The 26242-nt window shown below is 37.9% G+C and overlaps 1 protein-coding gene across 4 annotated transcripts; it reads right to left on the reverse strand.

Annotated features, from left to right (window-relative positions):
* Positions 1–590: 590 nt before the first annotated feature.
* Positions 591–26242, reverse strand: spock3 (SPARC (osteonectin), cwcv and kazal like domains proteoglycan 3). 4 transcript variants are annotated; one of them, XM_047365661.1, is made up of 12 exons: positions 26090–26242; positions 25820–25942; positions 11703–11711; positions 11534–11573; positions 8922–9030; positions 7582–7690; positions 6385–6493; positions 6112–6225; positions 5801–6022; positions 4864–4926; positions 4646–4783; positions 591–3350 (listed from the first exon to the last, which is right to left on the reverse strand). In XM_047365661.1, the coding sequence occupies exons 1-12, from the start codon at positions 26108–26110 to the stop codon at positions 3190–3192; spliced, it is 1218 nt and encodes a 405-aa protein (XP_047221617.1). In that variant the 5' UTR covers positions 26111–26242; the 3' UTR covers positions 591–3189. The 4 variants fall into 4 exon arrangements, with proteins under 4 accessions (XP_047221617.1, XP_047221615.1, XP_047221618.1 ...); XM_047365659.1 differs by having other exon boundaries at positions 25820–25987; positions 26090–26196; XM_047365662.1 differs by lacking the exon at positions 11703–11711.

A 26242-nucleotide genomic window follows, 5' to 3' on the forward strand; every position in this document is an offset into this window, starting at 1 on the left:
GATGGTTTAAGGAGGTTTTACTTCTATTTTATGTTGTGAAAAAAATTCCCTTAGAAATGCCTTTCCTCTGCCTTAATTTGTTATACAGAAAGTATGTTATTTGTATTCTTTTTTTTTTATTTTAGTCTTTAAAATTCTAGAATTTGCTCAGATTTTTATAATTTTGCCTGTTTACATATTTTACACAAATGTAATCAGATGCTATGATCAATCAGTTCCTCACTACTCGAGGAGCCTTTTGACCTTTTTTTTTTTAGCTTTCCATGAGTAAATATATGTTAAATGTATTGCTAATTTTACTTGAGTACAATTTTTGGCTGCTCAGGCTTATTTCATCCCTTGACATGTTACATCATAACGTTGTGTAAAACAACCTGATTAGTGCCTTTTCTTAATTCCTACAAACTTGTGACAGTAAGAAGAAAAACCCTCTACGCTTACAGGTGACAAACCTCAGCGACTTCTCTTTTTCTAAATCAGGTGAAAAACGGGAACGGGGACATTTCAGGAGGAACCAAGACACAGTCAGAAGGAAATGAGATCGTCTGTCTCAACTATTCATGTCCAAGTAATGTCAGTGACAACAGAGACATTGGTCAATTTAGCTTTTATTTCAGCAAATTATACATACACTGTAAAAAAATGCATCTGTATCATAACCTAACACTATCAGAGCTGTGATGACAGTGTGGGATTGGTGAAAGAGTGGCTACAGTGTCCGAGGTCATCAAAAAGATTTGCACGTCATCACAGTCATTAAACGCTTCCAGACTGAAATGTTATCCAGTTTCTAAAGTGAATTTAAAATCAAAATTACAAACAGTGGAAGGAAAGAAAAAGAAAAAACAGAAAAACGGACACTTAGATGGCACTTTTCAGGTCTTAACATTTTAGAAAGATTAAGAATGAAGCCAAATTGTAGAGTAATTACTGCAACTTAGCATTAGCTGATCTCAGACCTGCATTAATGTGACTTAATCAAACACATCTGAGATCAGAGAGTTCTTTTTTATTTTACCCTGGCAGGTTTACCCTATAAATAGATGGATACAACTGATCAGATTAAGCTACTGAAACGATGTTTCTTCTCGTATAAAGCTGTCTAAACCAAAGCTTCCTCTAGCCAGTGTATAATCTATATAAAACATTTCATATCCAGCAGAGTGCTTATATGCCCTAACTGCTAAACATCTCTCTACAGTCTAGCTACCCTATGTGATAAAACAAAAGACTGATGGAAGCTATGGTAACAGCATCATAAACGAGACCCTTAAAGAAATGACAGATCTAAGTCAATGTACTGTAATATGCGGGCTCGAGAGTAAAGCTACTCATACATAGTCAGTCCTTTCTGCACCCTCATCACATGGCCTTACCAGCAAAAAGGCACACCTTACCACTAAACCCTCACAACCTACAGTGGATCTCAGAAGCTGACACAACGCTGGTAAAATGCCAGATTTATCTGATAGAAAAATTACACCATGATAGATCATCTAAAAACGTTTTCCACCTTTAAAGAAGGCCGTAATTACCCAGTTGCATAGGTGTGCTTAATGTTATGTTATAACTAATTTTGTTAAAGCACCCTTAGATTTTCAGCCTTCTTCAGTTTGCACCTGCTATCAGTTATGGTGAATCTGATTTGGCTGAAGGAAATTTTAGCTGTTCTAATAGGATTTTCTACATAACTGATTGCAATACAAAAAAAAGGCTGACAACGATGCTGAAGTAGTTGTAGGAATTCTTGCAACTATAGGTTGTAAAATTCAGGAGATTCTTTTCACATGCAGAACATGTGAAAAAAACACCCTCCTGTATTCTCTATCTATACAAATTAGTAGGACTATATGATAGAAGCCTTGTCTTCCAAAAAATTAATAAAAATGTCCAGGCCTGACTAAAATGACCCCAAACCTGGTGGGAGAATGTTGTATGGTCTGAAAAGGCATTGAAATTATTTATCACGATGACATTTTTTTTACATCTCAAAAACTGGCGTTTTAAACAGGGGTGTGTACATTTCTGCCATATATTTCCAACACATTTGCATTGCTCTGTTTTAATTTTTATTTCTTTCTTTAATGTGCAAGAAATGTAATCTGCTATGCTGTGTGTTAAAATCACGCAACTGCCATATAAAAACATCAACATCATATTTTCTGAACTCTGAGAAGCTTTCATCTGTACAAGCTTAAGACGATTTTTTTCATTACAACTCCAAGCTATTTTCTTTTTTTTTTTTTTTGTTCTTTTCCATTTTGAGTTCCTCAAAGGTTTGGCCTTTGACCCTACAGATGGAAACAACATCACGCTGTATTAGACATGCTAAGACAAATCTGTTTCATCTCCAGTACTCGCCCTACAATGGATTAGAAAAATAGATAACAATAATTCCCCTCTGCAGCAAAAACAAAAATAATAAAAAAAAAACAACACAAGGCCAAACAGTAGATTTTTTATCCTTTCTGAGCTTTTGAAGATTTGACTAGATCTGCATCTGACAACAGCTCATATTTTTGATTATATATTTTTTATTACAATTATTTGTTTTGTGTTTTATGCCTTAATTCGTCTGATGAAGCATGTCTAACTCTTATCTTGCCTTTCCCACAAAGTTACAGTTAAAAAAAAAAGATCAAAAGAAACCCAATGGGTGCAACATTCTCTTATCTACATCATCAACCTCCCACCTATACAGGGGAACATTTGATAAGGATAAAAAGATCGGACGGATGAAGTGAAAAAGACGGCGGAATGAGGGAAAAGGGAAATCTCTTTAACGTTGTGCCTTCAGGCATCAACACACTCAGGCATCGGAGTGTTCCACAAGGACACGAGACACTGAAAGACATGGACTGTCCACTGAAAGGAAAGGTCTTTGCACAAGTGACCAAATCCAAACTAATGGACCGGTTTGTAAGTTAGTTATATTCTCCGCTTGTTTGAAATACAAGTGTACAAGTATATCTTCTATTTAAACAGGAGGAAAAATCCGACACAAGTTCCTAAAATATAGATTTTTTTTTTCTTTCCTTTAACTGATGGAAAAACAATACGCAGAGAAAAGTCTGTAGGCTGTTATTATGATGGATAACCTGCCTGGGGGGTCACCTAGAAACGTGCAGTTTGACAAAACATATAGTTATTTCATTTTCTTTTTTCTTTTGTTCTATTTTTTATTTTTTTTTATGACAAATATTCATCATTTTCTTCTTCATCATCGTCCTCATCTTCATCATCCTCGTCGTCCATACCTGTCTGGTCGCTAAGGACGAATGAATCTTCTTCGTCGTTGGTTAAGAGTGAGTCACCGCTGCCAAGGTCCCCCGAAGACTCCAGAATTACACCTAAAATAAAACCAAATGTCAATGACTTACTTAAAAGATTATGTTTACATAACAGGAATGCGACTCATGCCTTGCTCCTTTTGTATCTTGAAGCTTGAATATTTGAGTTCCACGTTGGAAAAGTTAACCAGGACTCCTTGTGAAGTCAGGGATTTCTTTTGAACCTCAGTAACCAGCACAATCCAATATGGCTGCCTGGTGAATATAACACATTTGGTGATTGATGTTTTGCTCTTATGATGGTTTAAACTAGTTGGAAACATGGTGCAGTATTGGTTTGTGAAAATGTTGCTCAATTGTTCAAATGACTCAAATGCCTGTAAATGGCTTTGCTAATAGTTGTTAGCTCAGCTTGTTTATAAGCTCAACAGTCCACAAATCGTTAGGAACAATTTTTGATATGAAACTGGAACCTGGTTTTCTTGATTGTGACATCATTCCCTGAACCAATTTCCAACTGCCACGGAAAATGAAACGTGGCATTATTCAATACCTTTTATAGGTTGTCAGTATTGAGTTCTTTGAACATGCTGTTGGGTGGTTTATAAATTAGCTCTCTAACCAAATGCTTTGTATAGACAGTTGGTATTTCATTTCAAGCTAACTTACTGTGCTTTTGATTGATAAGTGCGCCGCATTAACTTTAACTTCTATGCGACGTTACCAATCTTCTAACTTTTAATTTGCTTTGTGTGATTGTAAACTAGTACTTAATGTTTTATTTGTAGGATTTCAATATATGTATGTTTAATCATGACTGGAAATAAACAAATAAATATCAGATTCATAAATGTTGTCTGTTTTCTTGCAGTAAGCTAAAACAAACTGAGATCAAATGTTGCTTCTTCTTTGCAATCAAGTCTCAAAAAAAGACTTATAAAAGATCTATAACTTTCATGTCTATTGTGGGGTGTGGTATTGTTATTTACAGTAAAGCCCAAAAGAGGGGTATAAATCATTTTCGACATGTCATTTTAGATAAAATACATATTAAAAAGGTTTTTTGAAAATTATATTCCTTCTACATTGCTTTATTATGTTTTCAGAGATGTCTGTCTCGTTTCCGACCAGAAACAAACTCTTGTTTGATTTAAAATACTTTTAAATGCAAATCTGCAAGGGGTGTGAGTGATTTGGGCTTAACTCAATCTTTCACAACGTAAAAGCACCAAAACATTTTATGTCACATTTTACAGAAAGAAATCAAATGTTGCTAGCCATTATCTAAGCTCCCTAAATTCAATTTTTTTACAACCTCAGAAACCTGACACTGTGTATTCTGGCATTTTGCATACCACAGTCTGCAGGACCGTGGGTGCGTGAACCCGCCACCTCGTTGCCAAAGCGATCCACACACCAGCACTGGCCACTGCTGCTGTGACACTGGTATGGCCTGTAGTAGCCCTCCTCATCACAGGAAGGCAGATACTGACCTGCAGATTTTAGCAGAAGCACAAAGTAAGCAGGAGAAGCAAACCTTTCGGTGAACTTGTTCACATGAGATTAGACATACCAAGAAACTTTTTCCCAGCCTGCTTTTTGCTGATGCTGGAAAGCTCTGCTTTACACGGGGAATCTGAAACAGAGAGACAGGGACTTTGGTAACATAGCTGATAGTGATTTTCCCCACCCTGCTACGTCTGCTCCTGCAGCTGCTATGAGCACCCAATGTTTTGTTAATTTAGAACAAAAAATATATAGATTCTGTAATCTTAATCAAATGTGTTTGATGCAGTTTCTTGCAATTGACAAGCTTAAATGGATCGTTGTGTAGATTGTGCTGGAAATAAAACAGAGTATAATGATTTGTGCTTGTGTTTTATCTAAGATCCATTGATTATATATAATCTGTAACTGTAACATAACATACATTTTCTACTAAGAGGTCCATGGCAACTCTGGAGGAGCTGCAACGATCGACTGCTCATGTAAGAGGGACACACATCAATACACACAGCTAGCTGGCACAGCAGTGTGTGTTTCTACATATAGCTTGTTGTGGGCATTACTGCTGCCTTGGTAACCCCCAACCTTGTCCTTGGTAACCCTCCATTGGTCCATTAGTCAACAAGGAGAGGGTTTTGAAAGCAGAACATCTCCCCACCCGCATGGCAGTGGCAGCATTATGCTGTGGGGATATATTTATTCAGCAGGGAAGCTCGTCAGAGCTGATAAGCCAATGACTGGATAGCAACTTGTCAGTCACAAGTTGGCTCCATATTAACACAAATGTAAAGTTTAATTTGTATTATTCCATCGGTGTGTATTTACCTGAAGAAGATTAGAAACAAGTTCCTGGGATAACACTTGTTAAGATAATGTTTACTAGAGGCATTTTTCTAGAGATCCCATGTCCCAGGTTTAGGTCATCATACAAAGATCTCAGAAATCACAGATAAGACATGTTTGTTCAGCTCTGGACAGATGGAAATTTGTTTTTGGTGACGCACCTGTATATCTCTGGAATCCCGTGCACCACTCGGAACTGGTTATGACTTTGTCGGGATGTGTATCACATGACTTGAAGAAAGCGTCTGAGCACGGCTCGTTCCTGTCCAGATAGAGGCTCTTGATCTCTGACTGGTCAAGCTGAAGGTCAAAGTTTGTGTCCAGTCGGGAGAACATCCAACCCAGGGGGTCCTTACAGATGGGTGATGTCCCGACATCAAACTCTGTGAGGAAGTTTAAAAATGTGGTAAGAAACGTCCGCGTGAACTTGAATGTCATGACTCAATAAAAGATGCTGAGTGTCGTGACTCACTGTTCTTCTCTGGTTTTTGGATCTTGGCTCTCTTGTGGTTTCCGTTCTCGTGCAGCACTCTGAACCAGTCTCTCAGGCGACTCACCTCCTCCTTCAGATCTGATTCACTGCACACTGTGAAGTAATATTGATTTAAACTTTAGTTTCATTCTGTGAGTCAGAACTGGGTCAGCTGCCTAAAACTCCATTGAGAATAACCACAAAAGCACGTTAGCAGAAACTTTATGCAATGTTTAGCCTCAAACAAATATAATTTCCAGCGGAACTCTGTACCTTTTTTCTCTTCAGAACCCAGCTCAGGTTGTGGGGGACAAGGACACATGCCAGGACACTTCATGGTAATCTTCTTTCCTGTGATGCATGCCTGGTAGTCAAGCTTACACTGATCAGGGGGAAACAGAGACAGAAGCAACACCAGAATGTGTTAAGCGGAAATGAACAAATAATGAGAGTTACAGGGTGAGAGTTGAGAGGACCGGGCCCATTTCAGATGAACTGTGCTGCGACTGGAATGGGGGCCTGGCAGCAGGCAACCAGATGCAGTCATGTCAACCGAAGAGGATGTTTGAGGTATATACATCATCAGCAGTTTACATCTAATGTACAGAGACTTGCAAAAGCCTTGCTGAGATTTCAAAGCATTTTTTTCACGTTCCCAACACAATCCGCAAAGTATTTTGAATTTAACAGACCAGCACAGTGCTTTGTTCTGAAGAAAAACGAGATAGGGATTAAACTTTGATTTACCAAATGAATCTTAATACTTTGGTGGTCGTTTTTTATTTAGCCCCCTTTACTCTGATACTCTAAATAAAATCAGGTGCAACTAGTTGCATTCTAAAGATTTGGGATTAATAAAGTAGTTTTGAATTGAATTGAATTAAAGTGCTCTGCAAACAGCTGTTAGAGTATATCAGTGGCTATCCACCTAAATAGACAAGTTGGGCAAGAACAACATTAATCAAACAATGCACATCGCCCTATAAACACCGTGGTGGCAGAATTATGCAGTTGGGGAGGTTTTATTCAGCAGGGACAGGGAAGCTGGTCGCAATTGTTAAGAAGATGGAGCTAAATACAGTGCAAGACCGCAAAAGACTTGACATACAGCCAGGGCTACAATGGAATGATATACATCAAAGAATATTCATGTGTTTAAACTGCTCAGTAAAAGTTCAGGACTAAACCTACTTGAGAATCTGTGGCATGACATAAAAATGGATATTTACAGATGCTCTCTCTTCAATCTGAATAAGCTTGAGTTATTTTACAAAGAAGATCGAGCCAATATCTCAGTCTTTGTCTTTATGAATCTCATAGAGACTTAATCAAAGGAATTGCAGTTAAGGTTACTAAACTGGTTCAAATGTAGCTCAAATCCAACAAATAAAAAATAAGAATTGCTATCTTTGTGCACCAAACAACAGCGAAACAACAAAAAGCCCAATGAGTGTTAACAAGTGAGGGTACCTTAGTGGAGTAGGTGTGGCCGTCACTTCCACAAACAGGTGAGGGGTGAACCACAGGGCACGGCTTGCACTTCAACCCAGCACTTGGGTGCAAATTGGCATCTTTCAAACTGGGGGTGACATCCAAAAACATCATAAAAAGATCATTTGACCAATCTTAGTCAGCATTTTGTATGTGTAATGTAATGTTATGTTCTTAGCATCGGTTTTAGAATTGAGACACGGATTTGTGATTTGTGTATGATTACTATTTTGTTTTATTATTATGATGATGATGATTGATTTGCTCTCCCAATGTCCTGGGAATTGTGTTGCTGCTAAGAATGGGAAATGAGGTCAGTGTGGTGTTACTGTCCTCTGTCCAGTCTGAGGCGTCCCAGACTCAAACGCACACACAAACAAAGCCCATTCATATCACTTGGCAGCACTTTTTGTCCGCTGAAATTTAGTGCCAGCGCCTGAGTAACTGGACCAAGCTGTAATGTCACACAACAGTCACAAGAGAGCTGGGCAACAAGAAGACCAGCTGGAAACCCCCCCCCCCCCGAAAAAAACAGATGGTTTACTAGTATTGTTGTTTCTCACGGTATATATTTGAGAATTGGAGGAAATGAGAAGAAGAATGGGACCGAAAGTCAGCTTATGCACACATTTTATTTGCTCCCATTTCCTTTTCACTTGAATTTTGTTTGGTGCTTCATCTTTTTATCAGATAACTTTAAATTTGAAATAAAGTAGAAAATATAAACCGCTATGAAGTGTTTGCCGCCTCAGAAATGTCTTCTGTTGTTTTCTTTTGTTGTTACAGTAAAATGATTCAGATCTAAAGCATACCAGTAAGTCCACCTCTGAGAATGGCTGATAAAAAATAGAGGTTTGGGAATGGCCTAGTAAATCCAATTCAGATGATGTTGCAGATCGTTTATGCTTGAAAACCCTACACTGGCTGAAATGAAACCATTCTGCAGAGCAAAGTGAACCACAGTTCTTCCACAGTGACTTAAAATACTCATTGCCAGTTATCGCAAATGTCTAATGGCAGATGTTGCTAGGTGCCACAGCCATTTATTATGTTTAGGGAGAAATTACTTTTCACTTGATTTGGATGGCATTTTTTTACTTTTATAATTGAAATGATCATTCAAAAACTGCACTTTGTTATGCATTTAGGTTGCCATTGCCTGAAATTAATATTTGATTGATGATCTGATATAAAAAAGACAACTAAGGATAATAATTTTTCCCAACACTAGCAGTGCTTCTAAAGTCAGTACAGGCTGTCTCTGTGTATGTGTGTGTGTGTGTGTGTGTGTGTGTGTGTGTGTGTGTGTGTGTGCTTACCTAACTCTCCTCTGGCTGACACAAGAGGCAGTCTTGTAATCCTCAGCCACACACACCTTGTGGCGACTGCATTTGATCTTCAGACAGGGGTCTTTGGCAGGATCAAGGGCTACAAACACAGAACAAGGACATAAATGGTGAGAACTCTGAAAGGTCCATTTATGTGTGTGCACTGCAACAAATTGGAACCTCAGAGTTTCCTAGACAGCAGCCAACAAAAACCTGCGAGGGTAAACAGAGAAAAAGCAAAAATCCTCCACAGATGCACTTTTCCTTTAAGTCTGGATCAAGGCTCCTTGGTTACTAGCTGTCTCTCCTGCTCTGAACTCAATGCCATAATACTGTTAAGTATCATTAGAGCTAAAAACAGATGGAACTGGTTTTAGAGGCTACTTCTGTTCTTACTTTATCTTGAACGTAGGAGAGTCGTGCACATGTGTTCTCTGGTGGGTCTGCTCCTGTGTAACTTTGAAAGAGGTGAGAGCTATGCACATATATATTTTTAAGAAAGAAGCTGATTTTATATCTGATTCTCTGGAGGACGTTTTGATCCTAGTAGATACAGTTTCTGATCCAATGTCAGCTTTAAGCAACACACCTAAGAGCAAGATCCAAAGCCATCGCCTGTTGTCAGAACAGTTTGCAAATGACCTCTACTCGAAAGAACCTTACTGTAATCTCTGAGCAGCTTTGGCAGATTATCCTGCCTCCATCCTCCAACGCATCTAATGCTATTGTTTCCCTGACTGTGTGCATGTGTGTCTGTTTGAGGATACACTGATAAGTGAGAGGATATGTTCATGTCCTGGTGTGCCTTGATGAGTGTAGGAGATTACCACTGTCTATAATACAAATAGAAATGAGATGATCAAAGAATAGAAAATCCTCCTGGTTTTAGCTGCTTGGTGTTGTTAAAGGAAAAGAGAAAATTTTAGAATTTGCAACGTCCCGATCAGATCCCAACTATCGGCTAGGAATTATAGAGTAAAATGCAATCACCGATACCTGTTGTTGTTACACTGTCAATGATTTTAGTGGGTTTTTTTTATGTGCGTCCTTAACTTGAGCTGCTGATTTAAAAATACAGTTAAAAAAAACATCTTATTTTTATGTGCTAAGCTTGTAAAACTGTATTACAGGCCATGCACAGTATTTTATTTAACAAATCTGGGATTCCCCTAACAATCTAAGGGTTTTCTCCCTTTATGATGACATTCACAGTAAAAAAGAGACTTGCTTTGGCTGCTGCTGCTGCTTCCTGTCTGTTAGAGTCATGGGACCTGCTCTGAGCACTGTGATCAGACAGCCGCTGAAACACAAGTCAACACATTTTTTTCAACGCTAAGCGCAAAGTTAATAAACCAGGAGAAGGTTTTGTCAACGCACAAATAACTGGAAAAACACATTGAAATATGTTATAAGCCAAATTATCATTGAGTCATATTGAAACAGAGAGCAAACATGCTAAGGTTAGCCCAAGAATACATATCTCAGCTGGAGTGTTGTGAAACTATTATATCAACTTTCTTAAGCTAGTTTACCTGTTTCAGAAGATTATTAAAGCTATTTATAAAGCAGAAAAACGTGTTGGGACAAAGTTTGCTGCAGCATTCATAATATCATTGGTGAATGTGTTAAGCTGGATAGAAACACAATATTAATGTAGACTATGATGAAATGTTGTGTTTTAGTTTACTGAATATATATGCCATTATTTCTATTGAAGTATCAGAGTGGAACTCAGTATCAGTAGATGCCTGTTTTTAAATAAGTCGGATCAGCACCTCTTTACAAAAGGTCCTGATCTGTATATCACTTCTTCAAAGTTTCGAATGTTTTATAAATCTATGAAGTAACCCCTAGATAGATAGCTAAATAATCTTTGGTATCATAAAAACGTTCTATTTTTTTTTTTTTTTTTGCAGCACTAGTGGCCTTTTATTTTCAGTTTTTTGAAAGTAGGCAGACAGGAAATGGGGTGAAGAGAGGGGACTTGATATGAACCAGGGAGCTGCATTAAAGACTGAAGCCTCCATATTTGGGTCACACGCTGTACCGCTAAGCCACACCCAAAACTGTTCTGTTTTAGCTTTACCCATCTCAACCACACTAAGTTAGTAAGTAGATGTACTTTATAAATTCTATTCAGTTTTTTGGTACTTTTTTGTATTTTTGCTGAAATGTTCTGACACCATAGTAGTAATTTTTATAACCTAGATATATCACCTTTAACAGTGTTTAAGTAAGCACTTTATGATGCAGAGCATAGATAGCATAAAAATCCAAATTATTTTTCTAAGATATATCTTTAACCCGTAAGGCTGTTAATGTGCGCAACATATTTCCATGATCATGAAAAACAGTTTTAACCCCTCTTTATTAAATTGGTAATCTTGTGTGTTTATCGTCCACTATATTATCTTTGTATCATAAAACTGACATTTGCTTTCAAATCCTGCAAATTTAATAACACCAAGAACCTGAATTATGTTAGTGAATCCTCAAAACAGATAAAAGTCTGTGAGCTGGTGTTGATGCATTCTCCTTATTTTCAGTATTTTATTACATAGCCAAAGCCCTCCAGGCTCTGCTGTTTCTCATTTCCCACCCACCTTGATCGAAGGGCTTGGATGGAGTCCATGTTCCAGGCTCCTAAAACACAGTCAATAAACACAATCAGAAAAAAAAGTTTGGAGAATATTCCAAGTAGGTATTAACGTACACTACAGACTCAAAATTATAGGTCTTTAATGTAGGACTAAAAATAACAATTATACAAACCTCAACCTCCTTTGGAAGAAAGCATTACAAAGACAGAGAATCAGGAATTAATTTTAAAACATACATGTTGTCTCGTATGTGGCTATCTACGAAACGAAAACATAAATGTTATTGCATTATATACTGTTGTTACAATGGCTGCTTGCAGTATTACTATACTGTCAAAAAAGGGGTTTGCAACATGGTGTTTGTTGCTCATCATCCTCACTTATATAACTGATATGGGATATATTTCAGTGTCTTAACATTTACATTTTTCAGAGGAATTTGGATTCTTTTTACAAAAATGCCAATGTAATTGCAAGATTCTCTTTTTAGGACAATCATGTAAAATGCTGCATGTCATATAGATTTTAATCATTTGGAATATTTTTACTGGTCCTTTTGGATACTTGCATTTTGACTTTCTGGGATTTCTTGTAAAAGGAATTCAGTTGGCTTTACATTTTATTGACAAAAATAAAAAACAAATGTATAAAAAAAATATGTCAAACTATGAAACCATGTATAATATGTTGAAAGTAATATGAGCTTAAAGGACATGCAATTCCTTATAGCAAATACTAGAGACGGTAGATCGCGCTTTGGGCATCGAGTCTCGAGAATCAATTGGAACCAGGACTAACATTCTGAGTCTCCCAGAATCACATTTTTAAATTCCAATTCCTAGATCCAAAACTCATTCCTCCGAGCAGAAGAAGAAACCACTGAGTACCAATGAAGAAGAATCCGCAGAAAGTGTGTGCACAGCCATGGGCAGTGTGCGGTGGCAATGGAAGTGTGGCTTAACTTCAATAAAAGATATAACCAGTCTGCTTAGTGCAACATCTACTATAAGTTTATATCATGCAAACGAGGGTGCACGACGAACACAAAAAAACACCTCGAGATTCATGGTATAGAAGTGGCAAAGTGCCCTGTCTTTCATGTGCTATGCCAGCCTTCCTCCGCTATCTCACCCTCCAGCACAGCACTGCAGTCAGGATCAGGTAAGTAAAGCAATAAAATACATCTTATACCAACACTGAGACAGCTAACAAGTTATACTGTACCTAAAACGGGGGTTCCACTCAAATTAAAATGAGAATCTACATTCTCTCGGGAATAAACATAGAGTTACTTGTTTACAGTTACTAATGTTAACCTTGCTAATTACTAATATAGGATGATAAAGCTGGCTTAAAATGTCAACCAAAAACCATATTTTACAGTGACTCATCTATATTATGCACAGCTTTACATTGCATCTGTGAATAAGTAATTCATCATCGCTTATGGCAGTAAGGCTAGAAAAAAATACATTTAAAGTTGTTAATTATAATTCTTGAAGAGAAATCAGAATTGGCTAAAACCAGAACAACAATGTGTCTGTACCTGCAGACATATTATGGATTGCCTTTCTCATTCACATAAACATTAGGACATAGAGTAAATGAATGCTCTTTGGACATGGTACATCCATTAAAATTAGGTAACCAAAAACATTGCAACTGTCTCTGGAGTGGTAATTACAATGAAATCCATTTACAGACATTAACAAGCAGATGGAGCTACACAACTTTACAGACTGTGATAGACAACCAGTTCTCATGCTGTTCTAGGAGAAAGTATAGAACTCTTGAATGGAGAGCTGGATTCAGGCCCACATGTAGCATGACTAAAAGTGTGGTGCGAGCTGCCCTGCTGACAGGTACACTGGATTTATTGTACCTGTTTTTATTTGCAGGCTGGTGCTCTTGTGGTTTTCAGAGTTTCTGTGTCAGATGTTTTCAGCTGACAAACTTGTTTTTAGGCTTGTTTCCGAGCACTCCCTACCCTCACAGCAGCAGTCTGAGATGGAGCAGAAAAAGACTGGAAACTAAATGTTGGTTATACCCTTTCCCATTGAAGACAATAGCCATGTTTTGGATTTTAGTTTTTTTTTAGGGTCCAATATAAAATGGAGACCTTGTACACTGCAATATAAAAGCTGGAAAGCAGACTGAAATCTGGAGTGTTTAGCTTGAGGCAACGTTTTTGTCCTTAGAAACAGCACTCCGTGGCTAAAAAGCCTTCAACAAAGAGAGGGATAAGAACAGTCAGCACTGCTCTGAATTTCACAAGATGGAGAGTCCTTGATCTGAGATCCCAATGCTATACTGTAACATTCAGGGGTTCATTGCTCTTTAATACACACATGTAAAGTGTGCACAAAGCTGTCAAATTGCCAGGCTTTTGTAAACTGAAAAAATAAAATCCTGATAAATCAACTGAAGAAAACTCCCACGTGACCTAACCGGAACATTCAAACACACACATTTGTTATGGTGGAAATGTGAAAGAAAGCAACAAAACATTGTTGCTTAAGCGTGCACATTCTTAAAATAATACTGTTTCATGCAACATTTTAAACCAATCATTAAGCTTTCTTCACCTCATATTTTACATCATTTAAAGTAACAATGTTATTACAAAGGTATCAGTCAGGAGAAGAGTACAATAAATTCTATTGAATTGTATGTGTATACAGGGGTGTGCAGGGCTCTTAAGAGGCAATGTAAGACTTATTTTCTCACATGGACATAAAAACTTTAAGAAGACTCCTTTCCTCCATATGTTATCCTTGAGAATGTCAAAAGTCATACTCTTTTAAACCTATGTATCGTAACTGTAAAATAGAGCTTTTTAGGTCAGACATTTGTGTAACTAGATACTTCACAAAAATCTTCCCCGAGGTCAGTTCAATGCCCTGTAACTGCGGCTCCGCGGTCTAAATCTGGAATGCGTCAAGGTGAGAGATTTGCTGGCTTTTAATAGAGGGACCAGCCAAAGAGAATCCCAGCAGGTGCAGACTTATAATTTAAATGTAAAAGGAGATTACCTAAGGGTGAGCTTTGAGTTGTTTAGCCCTGTGTGAGATCAAAAGTCCCCTCTCTTTTTGGATGTCTACATTGTGTTCCCTGCCATAATGATTAGCTGTTTTTGTTTCTTGTCTCCTTTCTTTCCTGTTTATCAATCAGTAAACTCATACATACTTGCACACAGTTTGCCTTCACCAGATCTGAGTGACATTATTCTCTGACCACAACATGCTTAGTATTTAAATGCATACCTGGAGTGTGTACTGACTAAGGATAATACCACTCCACCCTACCTCTAGTGACTGATTAATGTCAAGTTAGCATTTGACCCTCTGAATTCCTTAAACTGTTTGCATTACATGTGATTTTAAGACTGACATTGATGCTGCATTCAGTGCAGGTGCTCATATTTGGGGGCTTAAAACATTGGGGTTTAAGCATTTTCAGGTTTAGGTCAACATTGGGACATGAGCTGGAGAAACGTTGTGTAAAAACCAAGGTATGCTTCAGGACATTGCACCAAGCTCTGTATGTGGGGTTTTAAATGTTTGTAGGCTGATTGATTTAGTTCTATATCTTAATAAATATTGACCATTATCAGACTAATGCACAATTTAATGTAAGTTTGTGGCAGCAGCAAAGATTCTAAGTAGAGGCATGTGAAGTATAAAAAAGCCATGATACCACTTACAAACCAAAGACCAGAAAAGCTCTGTATGCTTCGCATGGCTTCTAAAAAAAATCTTAAGAAAACACTTCAAGTCAGTCAAGTGAAACTACTGCCCTATGCTGCACAGCAGCCATTGAAGAAGTAAAACAATTGCATCTAAAGAAATGGAACTACAATGTTTTCAATAGGAGTTTGAGTGAGGAGGGTTTAAAATCATGCTGTATTACTTCACTGAAATGCTCTCCTTCAAATAATCCAGTTGTGCATAATCCTAACTGATAACATCAGATGTTTTATTTGTATTTCAGTAAAGTGATGGCTACACAATTATTTTGGGGGATTAATCTTTATACAAGAACTTGTTCCTCCTAAAAGATCCCAGTTCATTTTATTAGGGCTGCTCCTGCCTTGAAGTAGAGCCATTAGTGGCCCAACACTGAAGGTGTTAGTGCTGTAATTTGATCGTAGAAGCTGGTAAAGGTACATGAGTCATTTCTGTTTATTGCTTCTTAAATTTATTGCAGTTTACACCATTTTAGCCCTGCTAACTTTAAGTTATGAAATCTTTGATTTCTAGTCTTTCACACATCAAAAATGTAATATTTTAGGAATGATGCACCTTCCTTTACTTAACATTAGTTAAATGTCTTTCTGGCCAGTATAACCAGAAGTGGTGAACCTACATTATAATAATACACAAGTTTACATTGGCTACTAAATGCTAGAATCATATATGGAAATCAGCTAATGAGTGGAACTGGACAACTTTCAGCTAATAGGTCATGCTAATGTCAACACTCTAGTGTGGAGGTTGTTACTAAAGGAAGAAGACGGAGTTAGCTATTTTCCATCTCAGTAAGGGGTTTAAAATTACATCAGAATAAACACAAAGGGTGTAGGAAAGGTTTTTAAAAGATAACTATAGTTTTTTGGAGATTTCAGCATTCAACAATTGGCTGTACATCCAGGCCACTACAATAGAGACACTCTGTTGCCCTGTTTAATTGTTCAATACATACTGGATCTGGAAAGGCTGACAGCTTTTTGGAAAGCTGCATCTTTGCCTAACTTACACTGGAATTGTCTAGTAAATACACACAGAGACCATTGTTTACAGTTACTATTGTTAACGTGGCTCATGATAAAGAGCATGAATGTCAATTCCAAACCCTGTTTTACAACAATTCCTCTTTCACACACACAGTGTGACGTCACCTATGCTTCTAATAGAAATAATTAATGACCACTCACAGCAGCAGAGCTAAAAAAATTATTTTAAGATTTGTGATTAAAATCTGAATCAATTAAATTCAGTACAAGTAGGTCAAAATTTTACAAAACTGGATATTAAAAATGGGCTGAAAAAACTCCTGCAGCATTGTTTTTGAAGTTATTTACAACCTACGTTACGGCATTGAATGAACTCACTGTTTTCCTCTTTGCTTATGTTGTGTAGACCATGACTTTATGAGGGTGCCTCCCTTTGTGTCACTTCCTTTCTTGCTAAAAAGAACACAGGGTCGAGTCCTGTTCTTTCACAGCTCAAGTTAATTTCTCGGTTCGGTCCTGCATCGTTGACCTATCTAACCCTCTACCTATTCACCGCAGACTCCTCATTCTTTCCCTGTTTACTGTCCACCCATATAATAAAATTTGAAGAAAATGTCTGTCAGTTCTGTCAGCTCTGCAGACGACAAGAGAGTAATGAGAACATTACATTACAGAGGCCATGCAGAGAACACAGCAAAAAGAAAACAGAGGTGCTTGAGGTCTGATTCCTTAATGGTATCAACAGACACATCAGGACAGAACAACACAAACACAAAGGAACATCCAAACAAACACACACACACACACACACACACACACACACACACACACACACACACACACACACACACACACACAAAAGCACTTCTTGCACAGAGATATGGTCCCACAAATAAACTACAACACTGACTGTGCTGGAATCTGACAGCATTAGAAAACATCAGATAATTGGGAGAGCACTCTCCAGCAAATTCAATGAGCAACTTGTTTTTATTTAATAATATAATTCAAAAACAGATCCAAAACACTAAATATGGTGCACAAGGCGTAATGCAAACATGTGACATTTTTCACATGTTTTCACAAACGTCAATGTATTCTACTGGGATTTGATGTGATGACCAACTCACTGGTCATTTTTAGACATAAAAATCAGAAAATGGTGGTTAGAATTTGTATGTAGCTCCTTTGTAACTGTGTAGAAACCTTTTAACTGTAATTGCAACTGGAAGCCCTTTGGGGTACTCCTTTACACATTTAGCGACTGCATTTTGTACCCATTGTTCTTAAAAACATTGATTGGCTGAAGAGACTGGATATAGGCCTGATCTTTTACTGTGTCATTCTGACAGATATACTTGTAATTCTATTGTAGCTCTGGCTGTATGTTGGCTGGATTCAATTTTGGTCTTATCTGAATAGAGCACTTCCTACCACATGTTTGCTCTGTTCTCTATTTGGCTTGTGGAAAATTTCAAACGGGACTTCCTATGTCTTTTAATAGCCCCTTTCACATCATAGTTCCACAATAGACACACAACCACAAGGAATTCAGTCAAGATCACAGGTTATGTGAGCATTCAGATCATGTAGCTGGTGTTGCAGAAGAGGTGTGGCTTACAACATGTAGCCTTCCCCTGTGGAGGATTTTCCCTCTGGGATTTACCTAGGGGTTTGCTACTACATCCAAAATTGGATCAGGGGTGCAATGTCAGTGGATTGAACATTTGTAGATCACAGAACAAAAATATATATATATATCTGAAAGGAGCTAATGGCTTTCTTTTTACGTTGCAAAATTTTGGCCAGATTTGTGGATGCCAGAAACCGGTGGATGCCACAGGCCTCTTGACTGATTCTCCCACCTGATCTGCGGATCTTGCTGCTCCTTCAGAATTACCATGGTCCTCTTGGCTGCTTCTCTGATTAATGCTCTCCTTGCCCGGCCTGTCCGTTTAGGTGGTCTGCCATGTGTTGCTAGGATTGCAGTTGTGTCACACTCCTAAACTTTCAGATGATTGAATGAACAGAGACGTTCAAAGCTTATGTCGTTTTACTACCTAACAGTGCTTTAATCTCACAGCCCCAAAAAACTAAATGTCTCCCAATTATGAGCATGAAAATCAGGAAGAGAAACATTCAACGTGAAACTGAAGCAGTGTAACATGGAGACATGAACAGCCTGTCACATCTACTCATGTTCACATGTTGACGTTTGTGGTCCTAACATTACCAAATGTGAAAACTGTGAAGGGATGTGAATACAATTGTAATACACTGTATGTGCAAATAAAAGGAAGCACAGCAGTGGGAAAATTAGTGTATGCCTACAAGAAAAATCCAGGTATTTCTCACCTTCACTGGTCTGATCATAGCTTTCTTAAATGTGCCCTAATTGCTTCAATCTACTGTCTTTTTACCAAAATCCAACAGGAGCATATGTGAAATTCTACTGGCTCTGTTTTTCTTGTTACAGCTTGTGGCATGCATGATCGCATGAATACGCAAAAATACATACCAAGGTGCTCTGAAGTGGAAAAGGCCTCAAGCTCTGTACCTTCCTGACATCAGTCACACTCCACAACACAGACAACACAGGACACACACGGAAGCCAAAAATTCATAAAGAGTGGGAAAAAAATCTAAAAGTATAATCTCTTCTAATGAGACTACCCAAGAAAGTAATTTGTTCTCACAGTAAACTATGCAATCAAGGGTCTGTCATCACAAATCATTCATCACCTTTTTTCCCCCCTTCATTGTTTCAATAATCTTTTTCCTGAGTTTATCTCACTCTGTGGCAGAGCTGCAAAGTAGCCAAGGTTCAGCAAGGGGAGAATAATGTTTGAGATGGCAGCGGCACACCAACGACAGCCCCAGGGTTATGCATCCATCCTAACAGGGCTTACTGTAAGTCAGCAGCCAGGCTTCTATCCTGTGCACTTAGAATGAGAGCCAATGATGCCTTTTAATGCAAGATGAAAGCAACATTGCACTACATGCATAGTGTATACAACTGAAATTATACTAGAGGCACAGTTTTGGTAACAAATCACTGCCCATGGACACATTTGTGATTGTGAGGACCGTTAGCGTTGTTTATTGGATCAACTTTAGAACACTGATTAGGAACGAGGGTTTCATCCCAAGCAATGACACCTGCACCTCTGCATGAAAAATAATCTCACTGCAGGACGAAACTGAAGTCAGAAGTTATTTTAAGCGGGACATCTGGGATTTGCCTGCTGTTACCGAGGGTGCTTTGTCTCCTAGATTGGAAACTCAGAGCAGACTTTGTGTGTGAACTCCCTCAAATAAACTTTAAACGCTGATGCAGAGTTAATGGCTATTAAAATATTATATAGATAATAAAAAATACCATGATAAATCCTTTCAACACTTTTTCACCTTTAATATTGCAATTATCCTGTAGAATTCCACAGAAAAACAAGTGTGAGGCCAAAACATGTGAATAAACAAAGCTGCAGTAACCTGATTACACCTTCTTAAACACATTCTTGTTTGAAATTGAGAAAATATGGGATAACTTGGATAAGTAACTAATATTTTTCTAAATTAAATGAAAATACATTTAGTGTCTACTAGAAAGCTGAAGATGAAAAGGATTTCATTTTCACCATCACTGAGTCCAACAGTATGTCGAAATCAACAAAAGAACGGTCTTTCTGGAAAATGTAAGATTTGGAATGGCCTAGCCAAAGTTCAGAATTCTCTCTGACCAAACATTTGTGGGGTCACTTAGAGAGGGTTGTGAAAAAGATATAATCAGATAGATTTAGAGATCTTTTACAAGGATGAAAAAAATATTGATGCAGCATGTGTCATGCAGATGGACTCCAACTAAAGAAGACTGAATGCTGAAATTAAATCAAATGGTAACAAAGTCATAGTCTAAGGGTTGCACCTTTTTAAATTCAGCTTTAACAGATTTGTCTGTTGTCTTTACCTTCTAAAACCAGAAACAGGGTTTTAACAGGGTTTTGTAGACTTTTCAAAGTCACCAAATATTGTCACAGAGGAGAACTGAATGGGTGCTAATTATTTAACCGCTTTTTCACACTTTTGCAGTTTCAATTGTTTCATACATGATGTTTTCTTGCATGTAAAAAAGCAGAAAAACAGAATGTCTCATACCAAACCATGTGGTAAATGGTTAGTTGTCCTGGGGGATGTTTCATCCCTGCTTAAATAACTATTGACTTAACATAATTTTTCATCATCTCCTGATAGTCTTCTGACAGGAAATGTGGTTTCTTGACTTCAAATAATAATACCCACAAGCAAGAGGTCAGTATTGGCGTCATCAGGGGTCCTAATCTCTATTTAATTTTAATATTTAATTATGCTTGACATTTGAGCATGTTTCTTATGATTTATCTCCATAAATTATGATACACTTATTAACCAAGAGAAATTAACTCATGCAATGATTCAATACATGAGTACAACTTGGTTTACTTATGGAAAATGACATAGTGGCATTGCGTGGATACGAGATGGTGATATGAAGAAGTGTCAAAGATTCAAACTGTCCCAAAGCTAATTGAACAAATGCAGTCAGATATGCTTGCTAGGTTTTCTTCTTTTAATTTTACTTCATCACTTGTCTGCCAGCTATGCATCAGTGGGCTAGTTTTCTTTATGCAATGTCTTGTCAGATGACAATAGATGAAAATAAAAAGCTGATGCCACTTCAAAAAGCCCGTGAAAAGAAAATGGTAAGTGATCAGCATGTCACGGAAATACAGTTTACATCGTGTCTATGTTTAAAGGTTGTGTCACTCCAATCATCCTCAGCTTTTCTGTGAGCTGCCTCTACAACCTATACAGAGTGTGCAGCGTACAACTTGGCAGCGTTGTGACAGGAGAAGACGCATTTGTTACATTATGCATGACAGCATAAATCAGACTTGTATCACATCCATGTTTTGTCTACCTGGCCAGAAAATCAACATACTAGCTATAGCATTACATTTGTACCACAGAATGCTGAAACAATTATCTTGTAGGTTTTATTTTGGCGCTGTTTGTAAAGAATTGTCTGTCTTGGCAGTTAGCAGTGATACAAGTCAAAGTGTCTGTAAAGCTTGCAAGCCGGAAAGTGAATATATTCAAAACTGCTCGACTTTCCACAAATACCTTTCCACAATGAACTGATATGCTGCTGGCTGAAAGAAGATAAAAAAAACTCAGCCTAAGACACAGCACCTGAAACAGGAAATGAAAGACACCAAAGATATACAGAGCTTCACCTCTACAGCTATGACTCAAGCCTCAAGGTCAAAGCAAGAATATGAACAATGTATCATATCTACACTCAATGCTTTGCAAACATATTTTCAAGTCTTGCCAGAGAGGACAGAAAAAGATGGTTTTCAAATTTTATTTTTACAAATAACCGTCTTTCTTTTCAAAATAGCTCAAGCTCATTCAGATTTTCTTTGCACATCAATTTTCAGGTTTTGTCACAGAGTCTCAATTAGATTTGGCTTTCGACTTTTCAACTGTTACACACTGCTTTTTGTTAAGCCCTAAGGGTTTTAGAAGCAATTTCCACAGTTATAAGGTCTACATGCAAACTTTTGGTACCTGTGTAAAGGTAAGCCATAAAATAATATTTTTCAAGTGGAAGCACTATTGCAACTGTTACTGTGTCTGATTTACTTGTGAGTAAACAAAACAAAAGAAAAACAAAAAATCAAACACACCACGCATAACTCACTGGTCAGGCTAAACAAGTTACATAAAATATTAGTAAAATAAAATTCTGTCTGTCTGTCTGTCTGTCTGCCTATTAAGAAAAAATGTGACCCTAAATAGATCAGGCACATGGCCAGTAAAGTTTACTCTCCAACCTTTTGTTCCCAAATGCGTATTTGCATAATCCAATTCAGGACCTGAGGCGTATCACGTGTATCCACCTGTGCTGAAGGGCTTTGGCTTGACTAGCAAAGAAAACATCTGTCCTGATACTAAAGAAGACAAAATATTTAAGAGATAAACCAATAGAAAGAATACCAGTTCTGTTTTGTTTATCTATCTGATTTCAAGGCTATAAATCCTACATTTGTAGCACACAGGAAATGACCTTCTATTGAGGTTGAAGTGTAGTCTTTTTTCTGCAGTACTTTACTGTGTTGTTTTTCTGACTCAAATCTGAAAACAAATCTTTCTCAAAAAGATGGTTTCCAGGCTTGTTGTGCATGCTGATCAGTTTGCTGGACATAAAGCTTTGTTATTGTGTGTGTTTCAAGCGTGCACTCTATTCTGCTTGTGGAACCATTAAATGTGTGGCTAGAGGCAAGATATCTTTTTTAGCCAAAGACAAACCATGTGAAGCACAGAGCGGTAAAATCAACAGTTTTACCTTTTTTTTTTCCTTTTTCAGGAGCAGTTATTTGCTGAAAACATCTCAAAAGCAACATTCAAGTTCACAGTGCACAAAACAAGGATCACAGTACTGCAAAGAAAAAGCTGCATTTTCTTACTAAATGGTTGTTTAATCGATATAGGAATTAGTGCACAGGAGGGTGATTAATTGCAGCAAACTGGGCAACAGGACCACATGATCAAAGGTATTATCCGCCAGAATCTGCAACAGCATTACTGCCCTAAGTGGCCTTAACATGCCAGGTTAATGGAGTCTGACATATAGTCTGCTGCTGAGGGCTTTCAGCAGCAGCATAATCAGCCAGATCACTTCACATTAAATCACTGTTACACTGAGAGAAGGAGCAAATCACTGGGGAAACATATGTAGGCTACAGGTAGGCCTAATCAGAGAGACAGCGTGTAATATTCTTTAATGATCCAATAAGGATGCCATCTCCAAGCGGACATGCTCTACTTTGCGGTGTTTTAATAATTTCTTGATATTTTTTTCAATTCTTTAAAACAAATATAGAGAAAGATGAATATAATATATTAACAATGTCCAAGTCTTGGCCTATATTTCTTCACAGGTTGATGATCAGGATATTAAGTTCTAAAGGCCGTCCTTGTGGCTGCGCTATGAAAAAAGAAATATGGAGAGTAATAAATATCGACCAGTAAAAAAATTAATGAACTTTAAATTAAGCAAATTGGCTTGTAAATGTAACGCTCAATAATGTTTTAGTTCTTGTTTCAACAAAAAAAAAATCGTACCTGAACATTTTAATTATAATGTAACAGAAAATATTTGTTCAGATAAATGTTAGCTATTCTCATTGAGTCTATGAGGCAGGTCCGGCAGGGATTGCTGAGCTGAAATGTTTATATGGGTGTATTATGAGTGAATATATCAACTTTGTAAAAGTTAAGGACTGTAATAGAACTTATGATTGATCATTTGTTTAGTTAGAGGAATAATTTAACTTTAGATTCAGCTTTAGCTAGTTTAGCTGCAGCACTAATGCTACAGTCAACATGTTTCTGTGTTGATTCAACACAGAAACATAGATTTGAGTCCAGCTTTAGCTTTAGCTTCAGCGCTAACGTCAAAGTCAAACTTTCTAGCAAGCCAAGCTTATTAAACCAGAGGCAGTAGTTATCAATGAACGACACATCTTAGCTAAGGTTGTGAGGAAAAAGGTTTTTAAAAAATGTTTACACATGGAACCTTAACAATATTTATTTGCAAGATAACCTTATATTGTTGTATTCCAACAGAAAACCCAGAAAATCTGACTAGTACAAATAAAACTATAATACCCTCATGACGGCCCCCAGGCCTGTGGGACATCCCAAAGAGCCCTGAAATTCTCCCACAGCATACATTTAATAATTTTAGTGGTTGTAAATAGACAAGTTTTTTAGAATATGCCAATCTCAAATAAAATAACAGATTTTAAAAGTAAAAAGTCTTATAATAGCTTTAAACATCTGATTTAACATTTGATTATTTTACAATCTAAAATAATTGACAAGTGTACTAACCATTAGCATTTTTATAGCTCAATCGATGTGTTAGTAGAGCCAAAATTTAATGTAGGCATTGAACACTGTAAGATTCTCATGGTATGATAACCTCAAGTGAAAATGGCAGTTCCAGGGCATTACACACACACTCAAAACACAACTGTATAACATGATCTAATTGCTTTATTTAAAATACATAAGCAACCATTATTCTAATGGATGCTGAAAAACAACATTAAGATTACTAGATTAATTCATAATATATGTTATTTATTGTTTTTTGATGATAATACCTAAAACTAAGCATAACTATAGAATTAACACTCACATTTAGGAAAAGTTTCAATTGGTTATTGTGAGGATTATTAGTCTTTTCTGCAAGTATAACAAACTGACATTTGCTAGTTAACTAGTTGAAATATGCCAAGATAAAAAGCTTGCAGTTGGCTGCTTACCAGAGATCCCCGGTTCAATTCACCGCTTTGCCACCTAGTACCCCTGCATTTAGTACCTACCTACAATCCCCTTTTGTCCTGTCCTACATCTAGTTTGTACCTATCTGCCTAAACCATTGTGTAGTAAACAGGAGTATCTGGAGAGAACCCACGAGTACGAGGAGAACATCCAAACTAGCAGCAGAAAGGCTGGAATTTATTTTAAAAACTTTTTTGCTACAACAAGGCAACAGTACGACCACCTGTGCCAACCTGCACCCCTTTAAACACCAGGTATAATTTTATTTATTGTTTATTAGTTTCTGAAACCTAACTAAAAGCTTGTATTATACCCTATTTCTAATTAGTTTGGTTCTGCTCCATGTTTGGGTCAAATGATTCTTACATATGACATTATGACTCCTTAATCCTCAGTTATCAATCGTTACCTTAATTAGTTTCCACACCATGACTCCCAGTGGTTTTCGTAATTATTTCCAAAAGCCAACTTTGTTTTTCTTGTTAGCCAAATAAAAGTACAAGAGTCATCTTTTAACCAGCGGAGAACAGCAGTTAACGCTTAGTTACTCTATGCTTCACAATGAAGAAAAAATATCTGGTGACTCCAAAGCTTTCTTTAGCAGCTTTTTGAATAGCCTTTAAAGTCTAAGAACGCTAAAACTTTTAACATGTTTAAATCCGTAACTTTTAAAAACCTGCTACTTAAAACCGTGCCTCATGCTGAACCTGATGCTAAAACAGGTGTTTTCTGAAAGTGGCTTCCCAGATCAAATTCTGCTCAGGGCCCCGGGTCAACCTTGGTCCGGCTCTGGGTGTACCTGTCCCTTTCTGGGCTCACAAAGACACCTCCGTGCCTCTGAGGCCTTGGTTACCCCTGTTAAACACACAGCAATCACAACAACACACACAAGCAAGGATCCTCCCTGAATGGTTGTTGCTGTGTTCACAGCCTGAGTGGAGAGACTGAGAAACGTGAGACAAACGTCGCAGAGGAACCCGTGACACGTCGCTGAGATCCAAGGAGACGAAAACGAGGAGCGCATGATCTCAAACCAATGAGTGAGGCTGTGAGGAGGGGGGACATGGGAGAATGGGGTGAGCGTGGGAGGTGATGGGAGGGGCGGGGGGTGTAAATGAGATATCGTGAAGGGGGGCGATTATCTGCTAATATACGTTACTTACATCTCTGAATTTATCCCATCTGCCGGTGAGCCACTTATCATCCAGAAAATTGCCGCTGTCCGAGCGAGCGGAGACGTGTCCAAAGGCGACGGCGCACACACACAGCACGGCGACGCTCAGCATCTGCGGACACAACAACAAGCACGAAGAGGAGGACGCTGGATCAGCCTGGAGGACATGGCAACCGCGCTTTAACATCAACGCTCCAGATTTGCGAAAATCTCTGCATGAATATACCAAAAACCACTATTTATCTTTCATTTAACCCACCTTGTCGGAGCAGCGGCTCATCAGACTGTGCTCAGTGCCGTTTTCTGTCACAAGTAATAGCAGCTCTCTCTCTCTCTCTCTCTCTCTCTCTCTCTCCCAGCACCGGCTGTCTGTGCGCAGCGGCGGGCGGCGGCGCGCAGGGCACCGTGCGCG

The sequence above is a fragment of the Girardinichthys multiradiatus genome, chromosome 5, assembly GCF_021462225.1.
Source record: "Girardinichthys multiradiatus isolate DD_20200921_A chromosome 5, DD_fGirMul_XY1, whole genome shotgun sequence".
NCBI classification, from domain to species: Eukaryota; Metazoa; Chordata; class Actinopteri; order Cyprinodontiformes; family Goodeidae; genus Girardinichthys; species Girardinichthys multiradiatus.

Coding starts and splice junctions, on each gene's coding strand:
- spock3 (XM_047365659.1), bottom strand. CDS start 26,110: ATGAGCCGCTGCTCCGACAAG. Junction 25,988..26,089: donor TGAGCCGCTGCTCCGACAAG/GTGGGTTAAATG, acceptor CATGTCCTCCAG/GCTGATCCAGCGTCCTCCTC. Junction 9,031..11,533: donor ATCCAAGCCCTTCGATCAAG/GTGGGTGGGAAA, acceptor CTGTGTTTGTAG/CCCTTGATCCTGCCAAAGAC.